Source organism: Artemia sp. Qi Xiang Cuo, chromosome 16 (genome assembly GCF_049724085.1).
Source record: "Artemia sp. Qi Xiang Cuo chromosome 16, ASM4972408v1, whole genome shotgun sequence".
Classification (NCBI taxonomy): Eukaryota; Metazoa; Arthropoda; class Branchiopoda; order Anostraca; family Artemiidae; genus Artemia; species Artemia sp. Qi Xiang Cuo.
In genome coordinates this window covers 40205825-40220733 of record NC_142809.1, presented here as the reverse complement: position 1 = coordinate 40220733, position 14909 = coordinate 40205825, and the positions used below count along the sequence as shown (strand labels likewise).

Sequence of the window (14909 nt, the reverse complement as noted above, 5' to 3'; positions counted from 1 at the left end):
GAACTGATGGATCTTTCAACAATTAATATCATTATATATCTAATATTCAATTTGATTTTGTTTATGCTTTCCAAGACTGTTCAAGACCCATATAGTTTTCAGTAAAGTGCCAATGATGCAGTAGGTTTTAGGCTTCTACAGTTAGAAGAAGCAATACCCAAACTCTTGTTTGTAGTTATTTTTATTCGATTCAAGCTTGATTTTCATATTCAATTTAAGTTTCACTCGTTTTAAGATTTATTTATTCATTTACATTAATATCTATTGTATATTTGTTTGCATTGATTGTTCATTTAATTTCTGTTCGTTTTAAGTTTCATTTATACTTCAATAGCAAAATATTTTTTTTCATTTTAAGCTTGATTTTCATATTCAATCTAAGCATTACTTGCTTTAAAATATATTTATTCATTTATATTATTACTTGTTGTATGTTTTTTGCTATGATTGCTTATTTAATTTTCTGTTTTGGGTTTCATTTATTCTTTAATAGTAATTTGTGGTCGTTTTGAGTTTGAATTTTAAAAGGTAATTGTATCTGCTAAGCTTAAGTTTAAAATGGCCTTTACTTTTCTTTGAAAAACTTATTTTTCGGCATATTTTTTTATTAATTAAGAATATAATATCCTGACTGTTGGTAATACCAACCACGTTGTAATTATTTTGAAGTTACGTTTGCCTACTAGGCCTAATCAACTTTCTTCTGAGGAACAAAAATATATCAATTATAAACTAGTCTCTGTGAGACTTTCCAATGTAAATTGGAAACAGCTTATTACTGATGATATTGATGTGAGTTGGCCTAATATAAAAACTAAAAGTTTGCTTGCTGAAAAGTTTTGCATGAGAATTTTTTTGGGCAAAACAGGCCAAAAGTTTACCTTTTTAAATACTGAAGTAAGCAAACTAATTTACAGAAAACATCAAGCATGGAATTGCTACTGAAAAAAGAAAACCTCAGAAAACTACCAAGTCTTCAAACATTTTTGTAACAAGACAACTAACTAAATCAAGGAGTTGGAGAGGAGTTTTGAGGAAGAATTGGCTGAGGATGTTAGGGATAATCCTAAGTTTTTCTGGCATTATGCCTCTCAAGAATGTCACAGCATATGTTCAATCCCTCATATCCTGCACAATAGTCAACCAGTTGCTGATCCTGAGCTGAAAGTTTCAACCAACAGTTCAGCTGTTTTTTCCTCCAATTCCAGTCAATGGCAGATCCAGGAGGGGTCGCCCCCCCCCTAACGGAGTGGTGGGGCTGGAGTATATTAGCAAGACAATGGCAAATTACTTGATACAATTTTGCACTGTAGAAAAATAAAAACAAGAATCCACAAAGCTCAATTTTACAGTGTAATATATGACAAAACCACAGATTTGTCACATTCCTCACAACCCAGTCTGTCTCTGCATTATGTTTATTACAGCAGTATTTCAGAAGACTTTGTTTGATTTATGGACCTTCCTGAAATAAACTATAAAGGCATAACTGAGCATGAACCAAACATTAGGCAAATTCAAGTGAAATTTTAGGTAAGTCCTTGCTCTAGCTAATGGAAGACATTGGATTAATCATTGACAATTGTGTTGGCATAAGCTGCGCTAGATGCAGTGTCAACATTTCTGAAATGCGAGTGGCGGTATCAGGGATTCAAAAAGTTGCTAAAAGAAGCAGCCTCTGTGGATAACCTATCAATTTCCAAGAGCACTAAAAGCCAATATGTCAAGAATGCTGTAGGTGGTATTAAAGATGTTGCAAGTTTTTTTTTAGTGCATCAGCAAAACGAAATTTTGTCCTTAAGAATGATTTAGGTTATCGTGTACAAGATTGCTCATTGGGTTGAATGTCACAAAAGCATATTGCAATTCAGAGATGATATGCCTAAAATAGTTGAAGCTCTTAGTAATGTGTTTTCATGGCATGACAGTTATTCATTGACAAAAGCAAATTGCTTGCTGTGTGCATTTTTAACCTTTGACTTTATTATTATTGTTTACTATTTGAGTGATATAACTGACACAACTCTTGAACTAAGCAGCTTACTTCAGACTGAAACATAACATTTATTTTCAGCCACAGCAAAAAATATCCAAACCCTAAAGCTTTTTAAAAAAAAGATGGAGAATGATGAGGTTTTCCAGATTATATTTGAAAGTGCAGAGAAAGCCATGGAATCAATGGACTTGACTTTTTGCATTCTTTGAAGGGCAAAAAAATTATCAATCAAACTATCCCACTGTTTCACAAGACAATGTCCACCTTTATTGGAAAAGAGCTGCTTATATTCAGTACTAGATTACATTATTTCCAAAATGACTGACAGATTTTCCAAAGCATCAATGACAAATTACTCACTTAATGTGTTCCTCCCTCAAAGTTTAGATTCTGCACCTGATCTTCAAACTTTTAAATCTAAGATTGAGAGAATGTAAGTTGCAAACTCTCATCGTTTTTGGACAAAGCAGTGAATCTTTAGTGCTCAAAATATTAAATGAGACACTTGCATTGAAGCATACAAGTTGTATCTTAAAACTCATTTCCTACTCTACATTACCATCATAATTACTAAGCAACACCACATAGTTAAGGAAAATGCTGATTGGTTTGACCAATACCAATAGTCACAAAGAATGCATGACTCAAAAAGATGGTTCAAAACAAATTTTTTTTCTTGCAATACAAAGCTTAACTCACTCGCTACAGTGGTCAGAAGAGAAAAGACTAAACATTATACAGAAAATAGGCTATTAAATATCATACTTTTCCATAGAGGCTGAGCAGCTTTTTTTATGGTGGGTTGGTTTTTTTAATTTACTATTTTTTGTATCAATATTTTTACATCATTTTAATTTCAACAAATGTATTGGAACCTTAACCCTCACCAGATTTTAGATTAAATTTAAGACCATTTCCACTACCAAAAAGCAGATGAAGATTTGCTATATGTTTTCCAGAGAAATTGTCTATGGATTGTTCTGGGTACAAAGATGACTGACTGTATTTCAAACAGTAGGCTGTACAAAAATGTTAAGATGGCTAGGGCATGTTCTGTGGATGAAGGATGGCAGAATGTCAAAGATTGTCCTTTTTGGCCAACCATCTAGGGCTAAATAGAAACCAGGTTGCCCACAGTTGGAATGGGAGAATGTCAAAAAGAAAGATTTAAAGGAAATGGGAACTTCTTGGGAGGGAGTAAAGAGGGAGGCTTTGAGTAGATTGGGATGGAGGAGGAGAGTGCATAGCAGTGTTGGCCTCAGGTGGCTTAGTGCTGTGGTAAGTTGTTAGCAGTAGTATTTCCACTACCTACTTACAATGCACAATTGTTGAGATTCCCCTTAAATTACTGGTGTTTGCAAGTTTAGCAGAGTGACCTATTACGTGCCCCCTGCTAAAGAAAATTCTGGATATGCCCCTGATTCCAGTACTGTTTTTCCCCTGCCCTCTATACATGAAGTATTATATAAAAAAGAACCATTTTTGATTACCAATATAATAGTTCTAAAGGAAATTATGTCTCTCAAAATGAATAAATCTGCTGGTCCAGACTGCATTCATCCCTGTATCATTCATGGATGCCAAACAGTCTTGTGTCAAACACTTCCCTTGCTATTCAATATCATTGAATCTTTCCAAACTACCTCTGGATTGGAAAACTACCTAAATCATTCCAATATTTAAGAAAGATAAAAAGGACCTGGCTGAAAATTATTAACCTATTAGCATGACATCAGCAGTTGTCAAGGTTCTTGAAAGAGTAAATCAATTCTGCAGTTATTAGGCATCTTGAAGCAAATAATCTCTTGCACAGCTCACAGCATAGCTTTTGCTCTGGAATATTTGTTGATACTAATCCCCTTGAATCACATGACCACATCACTAAGTCACTTGATTCCAGGGTGCCTGCGCCACATGATTTGGCTTGAATTTTCTAAAGCTTTTGACAAAGGTTGTCACAAGTGACTTGCAATTAAATTATGTGCAGTCAAGCTTGAAGAGAAATCCCTGCTCTGGATCCTTGATTTTCATTATCTGCAATCTCAATGCATTCAGTTATTTGATGGCTATGGTAACTTTATTCTTTCTTCCTCTAATCATGTTTTCATTGGAGTTCCTCAAGGAAGTATTTTGGGTCCTATATTATTTAATATCTTCATCAATGATACTCCTTCTATTATCAGTAGTAAATTAATGCTCTATGCTGATGACTTGAAACTTCTTGGACCAGCCTCGTCATGTGAAGATCATTCCCTTCTACAAAATAATCTTGGACTGCTTTGCCAGTGGGCTAAAGCTTGGCTTCTGAAATCCAGTGTTGCCAAGTGCCATGTTATTCACTTTTTGATGCTTTTTTTAGACTCTTTCACAATTCAAATAAAATACCTTTGGGGCCCCTTTAAGGGCTCAAGATGCAATTAGCCCTAGAAGTGATTATTGAATAATGAAAGAGCATAAAAAAGGTATCAAATGACATTTTTACTTTCGTCTTAGCTAAATTATAGTGCCACCTAGAAATTTACCAGGACTTGTTTGTCCCAAGCTTGAAGTTGGAATGTCTCTAGCCTCCCCTTATTTAAAAAAAAGACGAAAGTCTTGGAAAATGTGCCAAGACATGCCACCAAAGTTATAACCAGCATGCAGGAGCTTTCCTACCCTGTAGGACTAGCAAAGCTGAAAGTCCCAACAATTGTATACAGGAGAAATAGAGATGATGGCATTCTAACTTATAAGTTAATGAGGGCTAATACTCTCCCAGCTCTACTTCCTTTTGTTGGTCCTAATTCTAGAACTAGAGGTCATCATCAAAACTTATTCAGCAGTCTACCCTATCCAGAGTCTGCAATTAATTCTTTTCTTCAAGAATTGTCAGCAGTTGGAGAAGACACAGTTACTGCTGAATCTATTGACATTTCTAAATGAAGGCTGGAGGCTCAGTGGTACTCTAGAGAGTCTAAACTCAACTAGGATGTAGTTGATCATCCAACTGCACCTGATCACTAAATACCATAGAAAATGTAAAGTTCATGGTAAATTTGCAGTTGGTCATATAATTTAGCTAGGACGAAAGTGAAAACATCATTTAAAGTACCAAGGACACCAAAATGAAAACATATTTAGCCCTCTTAATCTATTTTAGGTCTATTCATACCTGAAAATCCGGGTTTCCTACGAGTTTTTGTTTAGCTGCTATAAGCATTTTTAGTTTGAATGAATTCGCAAAACAGTGTTGTCAATAATAAAACAATGATAAACTGCAGAGCTGAATAATATTAGCGGAAACTATTTCCTATGAATCCGACAGTGTTTTTCATTTGTGAAAATTCAAATTTACAAAATCTGTTGATTGTTATATATATATTAGTGAAAACACATTTTGTGAAAACATATGAACTCAAGTTCAGAAAGTGACTATTCTGATGTATCAGAAAATATTTTGATGATGACCAAGCACTAGATGGTATGCAAGATACCATTTCAGGATACTTGTTCCAGCTAGACCCCGACGCCGCGCTGGCGGATCGACCGAACGCCGCCGACGAGAGGCCCGGCGCCGCCGAAGTGTCGTAACGCCGCCGGCGTGCCGCAGGCACACCAACGCTGACAGAGGCGGCAGCGTTCAGTCGATTTTAAATTAATTTTGCGGCAATTCTTTATTGCGTCAACCGCAAATTCGGAGCTTTTCCTTCTTGTGTGGTTTAGTATTTCGATTTTCCTGATTAGAAATCAAGCAGGGCTTGCACTATCCCCGAATTTTCGGGTATTTCCCCGAAAATCTATGTGTCACCCCGAAAAAAAATTTGGTTCCCCGAATCCCCGAAAACAACGCAATCACGGTGCCACCCCTAGTGATTTATCACCAGTGACATTACTTGGCATACCATAATTCTTCACTACTCACTTGTTCATTAATTTTTGTCTCTTTTGTTACTTTGTATAAAAAAGAGACAGATGCAATTGCAAATATTGCAATATACACAGTTCTTCATATGGTTCTTCATATGTTGAAAAAACAGGATCGTCTTTATGAAATGAGTTTAGTTTCCCAATTGCTATTTCTTACATTGTTTGTAGTCAAGAATTTTATTTCCAAGTTGAATCCCAAAAAAAACCTTCTATTGTGATAAAATTTAGCTATAGACTAAGCTATGTAAAAGGTTTAGTATTAAGGATTGAACTGGAAGTTACCTAAAAAATATGATTCAAAAATAAATTGTAAATTATTGCCTATAGGAGAGGGGATAGGGGGCTATCATTTTAAAATGACGATACCTCATTTTTTTTATTGAAAGCAGGGATGCCAAAAGGATAATTATTTTTTTCATTTAAAATGGAGACAGAAGAAAATGATATCAAATTCCCTGGGAAACCATTGAAATATTTTGATAGACCCAAGGCCCCCCATTAGGACTTGTTCATTGTCTTGGGTATTTTGCTATTTATCATAGACTACTGGCCTAATTTGGCTTTTGTGTGTTCTCCCTTTTAATTATATTCTTTGGATCTTATTGAATGTCATGGCAAATCTATGACTCAGTTTTCCAATAATTTGAGTTATATATGAATAATTTCGACATTTTTGTTGTTGTCTTTGTACCCCCTTACTCATACCCTCAATTTTTTCAAGGAACACTAAGCTCTTTAACGTTATTTTGCGTGTTTGTTTGAACCATATAGTGACCTAGTTAATTATTAAGTAACATATTTTTCTAATGAAAGCTGAGACAGTATCCTATCAATGTGTTTTCCAGAGGGGGGGGGGGGATAAGTACAAACAATATAATAATAATTTATTATAAGCCAAAAAACAGGCCATACAGAACAGTATTCTTAATTACACTCCACAATAAAAATTACATAAATATCAAGTTTCACTCATTGATGTCAATGCTTTGTTTACATAATTACATAACTGCCTGATTGTCCTTTTTACAGTCGTTTTAAGGATACCCGGGAACTCCAAGTTACCACCCTCAAAATACTTTTCCCTTAATAGAGAAAGTTGCTGGCACTCAAAATATATCTTGAAATTTTTTTTATTGAAAGCAGGGATCCCTATTTTTTTTTTTTTATTTATTTAAAGCAGAGACGGTATTTTATCAAGGTGGTATCCAGAGAGGGGGGTGGTAGTGAGCTATAATATTTAAATCATAATACCTCGATTTTTTTTAAAGAAGGGGTGCCAATAAGTTAAATATTGTTGTTATTTAAAGCACAGAGGGTATCCTATCAAAATAGTATCCAGAGGGGGGGGGGGTAGGGAGCTATTATATTTAAGTGACAGTACCTTGATTTTTTTCATTGAAAGCAGGGATGCCAAAAAGTTGAAAAGTAACATACCAAATAAACCATTAAGTGTTTTTTGTTTCATTGTAATTGAAGCATTCTCATGTGAAGTGTTCATCATGTATTTTTCATTTTGATAAATTTACTCCTTTTAGATGCAGTTTATAATTTGAGTGATATTAGATATTTATCAATTTATACTTTGGCATGAATCCCCAAAAGAAAAAACGAATCATATCCAAAAGAGCAGCCAAAAGCAATAAAAAAGCAGCAGTTCAGCCTAGCCTATATGACATATATTCTATAAAGAAGCCAAAACAAAACTATGCATTTTATGCATAAAGAAGCCATGCATTTTTTTTTTAATTGTTATTAAAAACCTGTTTTTAATACAAGATATATTTTTAAGAATCCAAAAGAGCAAAAAAAAAAAAAAAACCAATCAATATCAAAGTCACCCATTTCAACTGTTTTAAAGGTGATAGGCAAAGGGCATTGTAAAAAAATTAAGCTTCTAAGTTCAAAGCTATATTCAAAGTTTTCTGATTAGCCTAATTTAATATTAAGATGGTCTGGCCTAAAAAATAAGACATACATATAGTCAGAATTCCATTGTGAATCCATATATATCTAAATTTATCAAGACCCACCCCCCTCCCTCCCTCCATACTGGTGAAAGATATACCCTGAATTATAAATCAACACCATATTTTTGGTACAGAGTCTAGACTGCAGTTTTCGACAAAATTTAGTGTTTCAGCACAATTCCAAATAATGAGTATTTTTCATGCTCTTTTATAATTAAATAATCACTTGACAGGGGGTACTAATTTGGAGCTCTGGAGGTGCTAGAAGGCTCAGAACAGCCCATAAAAACCTATTAGACCTATGCTCAAAAATTTGCTTCTTTAAATAACTGGCTAGGGAGAAAAATAGGTCATATGTAGCTGACTTAGGCTATATATTTCCATATTAGGGGGGGGGGAGTAAAGCATTGGCTCGTGGTATCAACTTCAAAGTCTAATAACCATAATAATTTATTTATTATGAAGTAACTAAGTAAGAGTCTTTTATTCAGGCTCATCACTAAACAAAATATAACCCAGTTGTGCTGATAATTTGTATCTAGTAATTGTCAGTGATTCCAATCCTCAAAATGTAAATGGGGCAAAAATATCCAGTTAGCCATGATAAAATAAAAAGTAGCAAAATAGAAATAAGAAGGTATTTTTCAAAGTCTAACTGAGGCAACTGCTCCCCCCTCACATAATTCACACCCCAAAATTATATGGCCTAATGCTGAATTAGAATAAACAGTGTACAATGGCAAGTACAAACAATATAATAATATAATAATAATAATAATAATTTATTATAAGCCAAAAAACAGGCCATACAGAACAGTATTCTTAATTACACTCCACAATAAAAATTACATAAATATAAAGTTTCACTCATTGATGTCAATGCTTCATTTACATAATTACATAACTGCCTGATTGTCCTTTTTACAGTTGTTTTCAGGATCCCCAGGAACTCCAAGTTACCACCCTCAAAATACTTTTCCCTTAATAGAGAAAGTTTCTGGCACTTGGTGAGAATATGGGCCACATCCTCAATACCTAGGTTACATCTGGGGCAAGAGTAATCCGCATCTGCATCTATATTGTATATGATTCATAATACAATAATATATATTACATAATAACAATGACAGATAATGATCTAATAGTATTGCTTTATTTAATCAACATTTGTCATACAGAGAAGCCATGACTCTCTAATTTTGTTCTTAATAAAATTCCTGTTTTGTCCCATTAAATTTTTTTTGGTACTGTTCTAATATATGGGCAACATGCAGGAATGCAACTTGAGAAAAGCCAAGAACAGATAACATTACCCAGTAATTTCCTATCTTATGCTCTATAAACAAGGGGTTTTTCACTCCAGGAACTATATTCAAGCTTTAGTTTTTTGGGGTTTAGGAGGAAAAAAGATACCTAGGTTAGTTTAGATTATGTATTTATTATATGATATGCTTTACTCCCACCCCCCCCCCCACCCCCTAATGTGCAAATATACAGCCAAAATTTGTTTCTGAACAATCATATTTTTATCCTATTTTGTTGTATTTAACTAGCATTTACCAAACTTCACTTCGTGCATGTTCCCCAGATATTAGAACAGTACCTTTTTTCTTGCATTGCTTTAGTATAACAGTGCGACATCCTTTTCACTTGTAAATAACCATAATTTTTTGAAGGCCTATAGGATAAATATTCTGAAAATTCAATCCATTATTATTATTGTTGCTGGTTTGCCAGTGAGTCCAGACAATTTGATGTTCATATGTCAGTCCTAAAACTCAGCTGCCCTTGCCTGAGACTATAGGCCGGCAGACCTTATGTCACTTGTTCACCTGCAAATCCAGGCAACTTGTTGAGTCAACTAATTTTGAATGAATTTTGTGTTAGTGTAACTGTCTGAGCTTATAAACTGGGTTGCCTGTCTAAGACTTTAGGCAGGTAGACCCTATGCCACTTGTTTGCACATAAGGCCAGGCAACTTTTCAGTCAACCAATTTTCAATTAATTCTGTTTTAGTGTAACTGATTAGGATAGATTAGGTTTTCTGACTGAGGACTGCAAGTCCAGGTGACTTAGTGGTCATGTTAATCCTAAAACTTGGTCAAAATGCCTTAGACTCTAGGCGGACATGCCTATTTGGAAAGTCTACTTGAATTACAATAGAGATGACTAAGATTTTTGGGTTGACTCACAACAGACAATGTCTACAGAACTTGCTGATGAAGAAGCATCCTAAGCCTAATTTTCCTGGCCACATAAATTCTCAGGTAGGTTGACTAAGTTTTAGGATTGATATGTGACCACCAAGTTGCCTGAACTGCAATTGGAACTATGAAAAGCCATCTGTATGATTGTTGTTTTCTCTGTGCATCAGTAAGATAGTGTTATTTAATCTTTGAGACATTTTAGTGGATTATCTATTAAATGAGAATACAATAATGTATTCAGTACAACTTTATTATTGTTTCTCTATAGCCATGTGACACTTAAAAAGTCATAGAGAAGACTTTATATTATTCTCCATGTTTAAAGGAAACACAATATTGCCTATTGTTTTGACTTTATAGTGCTTTGTATATAAGAGTAAATGACAATATTTGTTGCTTAGAGTATAAAGAACCAATGACTTTAATAGTCAAACAGTGCTCACCCAAGTAATTTGTATTTCTAATATAAAAAAAGCATAAAAGGTATATGCTACTATTATATAGAAACTATGAGGTAGATTTATGTCAAAATATTCAAGCAAATCATACAGCCTAATAGGTGTCTTGCCTTAGCCTACATAAGGTAGGCTATCAGTGGAAGCCATTAGGTCTGCAGAACTACCAATAGGGTAGCCTATATATTGATACTTTCTTTTAGAATCCTTAATGTTTACCTTTACACTGCTTCATGGTTAAAAGATCCTGGAATGCCAAAAATCCTAGTAACATCAAGACTAGGCCTAGGCTACCCAAGCTCTTTTCAAGAAGCATTCCTTAAAAGTATTTTTCAAAGAAAAGAGCTTTGCTGAACTAGGTTCCAATTTCTGTTTTACCAGAACATACAAGAAAACAACACTTTCTAAGGCTATATGCTGATTTATTTATTTTTTGGTCCTTTTCTGCTGTTTAACAGCACATGTCTTTTATTTTTAAAATTGGCCATGAACTTTCCTATTGGAATACATTATGTAAACTGGCAATCTTTCTCCTTAAAAAATGAATTATTGTTTTTTCACACTAATTTAAGATGTATATGGCTGTGTAAGTTTGCACTTGACCAATTTAATGAATTATTTTTCATTTTAGGTGTCCTTGGTACTTTAATGGGTCAATATCTACCAAATCATATTATTGAGTTAGGAATAAATTGAATATACCATTTGATGCCTTTTTTATTCTGATTGTAAATATAATAAGCATTTATATTAGAATTTAATTTCAGACCCCCCCCCCCTTTATAGGCTATACCTACACTACACCGGACTTCGCCTATATAGGGGGGGGGGCCTGAAACTCATTTCTGACAGAAATGCTTATTATATGCATAATCAGCCTAAAAAAAGGCATCGAATGGTGTATTCACTAAGTCCTAACTCAATAATAGGATTTGGTAGATATTCACCCTTTAATGCTTTTTTATGCTCTTTCTTAATTCATATAGGCCTAGGCTAAAATATCTTCAGGGCCCCTTCAAGGGCTCAAGATGTAATTTACAACATAAGAAATTATTTTATTATGAAAGAGCATAAAAAAGGACATCAAATGATGTTTCACTTTCATCCTGACTAAATTATAGTGCCACCTAGAAATTTACCATCCATTTGAGGATTTTTTTTAAATTGTTTTCATAATTTTACAATGCTTAATTTTCAACAGCCTTAACTGTACACTGACACTATTTTTCCTTCTGAGAGGATGAACCACTCAAATTTGCTTATGCCCAAACAAAAGCTGATTTTGTCCAGGCATAGGCTACTAGGCCTAATCTTACCTTGGTCTCCTTGGGGAACTTTCAGGGCTAGATAACTTATCTCTTTTTTTATGCTTCTTATGATTGCGGTCTGTTTTCTTATCGCTCTTTCTGTGAAATCCTTGTCTTCTTGACTCAAAACTATCTCTCGGCATCCTTAGGTTTGTATTAGTGCTAATTTAATTCATATAGAGTTAGTTCATGGGTTTTATCTATATGAGCAGAATTTCTTTCTGACGCGCTACAATAATAGGTAGCAGAAGGAAAGTCGTAGAAGAGTCACCACACGGCTTTGGCTTGCTTGACTTATAGCAAAGACAAGTGCTGGTCTCACATTGCCGTTTTATCAATTACGGCTAAAGGACAAGCTCTAGGTAGCTTAAGTAAATTGATTTTACATTTGAATTTTGCCTATCACACTGGCACGATCCGTAAACTCTGTAACGCAGGCTTTGGTGTGCATTATTTAACTCTCAACCGCAAACGATGAAAAAACACTTTCTATAAAATATTGTTATCTAACAAGAGAGACAACACTGTAGAAAGAAATGAAATCTGAATGAATTTAATTTTGATTCCTACAGTAATGAATACTTTGCTCTGTTGGTAGTTTTTCTGGATGAAATGGAGTCGAAATTTAAAAAGTAGAACTGCCTAAACTGGTATAAGTCTTGGCAAGCTAGGCTAGTTGAGCTTTACGTTACGAAGCTGAAATGTATACGCCAAGGAGCTTATAAGGCTTACTGACATTATATGAACCAGTTTCTAAGGCAAACTAATCCAATGTGAAACCGGCAAAAGGTGAATGACAACTTCATTCAATGATATGACTAGGAAAATCAATAGCAACATTGAGGCTTATGCAGACGACTCCAACCCTCTTGGACTATGTGACAAAAAAAAGCCTGCAATAAGACTTACAAGGAATTCAGAAACAGAAAAAAAATCATATAAGATTTCAACAGCGCAAAATGCAGCGTCCTCCATTTTAGCAGTAACAATCATCATCACGAGTATACCATGTTTGACAAAAAAAAAAAAAATCAAAAGTTTATATTAATCTCCGAGTCAGAAATGAAGAAAGGGACCCGGAAGTACTCGTTATTTAGCAGCAGAGGTTTCATGGGCATTGGCAGCAGCAGTGTGAAAAACTAGATCGAGTCTTGGCCTACAAAAAGGCCTAATCACCAGTCACTCTCATACAATTTTATTGAGACTTAACAAAGCTAATGTTAGGTCTTCTTTAGATTTTAAGCATCTTTGACCTTCTCCTCTTATGAGCATGAGTAGAGCCTAATAGAAGGAGCCCAGAGGCGTGCTACTAAATGTATAATAGGTTTACAAAATACGTCTTATAACATGATGTTGGAGCACCTATGTTTCAGGGGCACCATTTTGGGGGGTGTAGGGCAGGGGGCATTTTCCCACCCCTGATTTTCCACAGGGCCCGAGATTCCACCACAAAGGACCCTTTGCCAGCTTTTTTACTACAAGTAATCTGTTTTGTCCAATTGTTTTGAAATTACTGCACGTTTATTAACTATTAACCTACGTAAAGTATTCTGAGACATTAGCATTAGTTAGCATAAAGTCATAATCTATTCAGTCCGATTGTTTATAAACTACTGAACACCCATTAACCATTAACCTACTTAGGGTATTATGAGACATTAGCATTAGTGAGCATAAAGTCTATCCTAGTGCAAAATGGGTCGGGCAAGGATAAGAAATTTAGTGACAGAATTGTTTGTGATCTTGTTGATTAAACATCTTATTTGGTTGTTATGATGAGTTTGTCAGAAACCCAAAAGCGGAAATTAGCAGCCTTGAAGAAGGAGAAAAAGGCAGAAAATCAATCTTCTCTGAGTAGACGAATTAAGAATTAGATTCCATGTGAACCGCATCAACAAGTAAGCGCAAATTTGTGTTTCTGTTCTTTTGGGTTTCATTTATCTGTGCCACTCACAGTTTCACGGATTAAAAGAACTGGATTTGCATGAAAAAGGATTTTCCGTGGTGTTTTTTCATTTATGAGCAAAACGGTTCAGTTACTCCAGTCTTCTTCCATTTTAGGTTGAAAGAGTCAAGTCTCCTGGGTTTCTTTTATCGTGATCATCTGGTGCTCAATTCGGCGTTGCTCAATTCTGTGCCTATAAGTGGCACATAAAACCGCTTTGAGCAGTAGGCTACACAGTATGAAGTGTTTGAACTAAATCAAACATGTTTTTTTTCTATCTTGGTCGCCGATCATTACTCAGATAATCCTTTGTTCAAGTCGGAGAAAATCCATTGCTAGCTACTTTAGACCATAAGCCAGCAAACTTAGGCCAATTTGCACCCCAATTTACCGATTCCTGTGACTAATTGCCATGAAACTAGAGCCGGGTTCGAGTTGCTATAGTCACGAAGCACGTTTCACCGGTTGGGCCAACATTTTGAATCTCTCTAGCGGTCAGATCATCAAGGGCACCGGTAGAAAATTTTCTAGGGGCGCGGGGCATGCGCCGACGTAGCGGTGGTGGTTGGGTGATAGTTTAGGTGTTTAGGGTACCAAACTACGTCTTTCCCCAAAGAGGACAAATTTGAAATCAATTAAAATCCTGAGAAGCTAATTGATTTAAAAGTTTTAATAACTATATTTTAGGATTCCCAGTTGCTAAAGAAGCAATGCCACACAGGGGCAGTACTGATTCCACCAAGTTGATTCGCTTTATTTGTAATGAAATTAGGCTATGTTTGATGATCTGTAATTGCGTATCAGTTATAATGAGGGGGGAGGGTGAGTCATTGCTCAGGTGGGGGTAGGGTAGATTCCTACAAAAGTACATTTTAATGGACAAACTGCTTACTCTTCATGAGGCTTCAGATAAACGTTGAAAGAGGTAAGGGGGGGGGGGAGGAATTAATTAAATTTTTTCTCTTTACAGCTAATATGTTACATTCCCATATCTACCAAAAAAGAGGTGGAAAAGGCAAGGTAGGTCATCATCAGCCCCAACATGAAATTTCTTTGGGTTGGCAAATACTGCTAGGAGCTTAGTGCTCAGCAATTTTAAATGGTAATATTTTTCTTTTTCTGTTTA

At 35.1% G+C, this 14909-nt stretch overlaps 1 protein-coding gene across 1 annotated transcript in view; it reads right to left on the bottom strand.

Moving 5' to 3' along the window:
• Window positions 1–12001, bottom strand: part of cactin (cactin, spliceosome C complex subunit) — an 81556-nt gene extending 69555 nt beyond the window's left edge. The window contains exon 1 of the mRNA XM_089102559.1: window positions 11848–12001. Coding sequence (XP_088958685.1) covers window positions 11848–11981 — 134 coding nt within the window. The 5' untranslated portion in view covers window positions 11982–12001. The remainder of the gene's footprint in view (window positions 1–11847) is intronic.
• Window positions 12002–14909: the final 2908 nt, after the last annotated feature.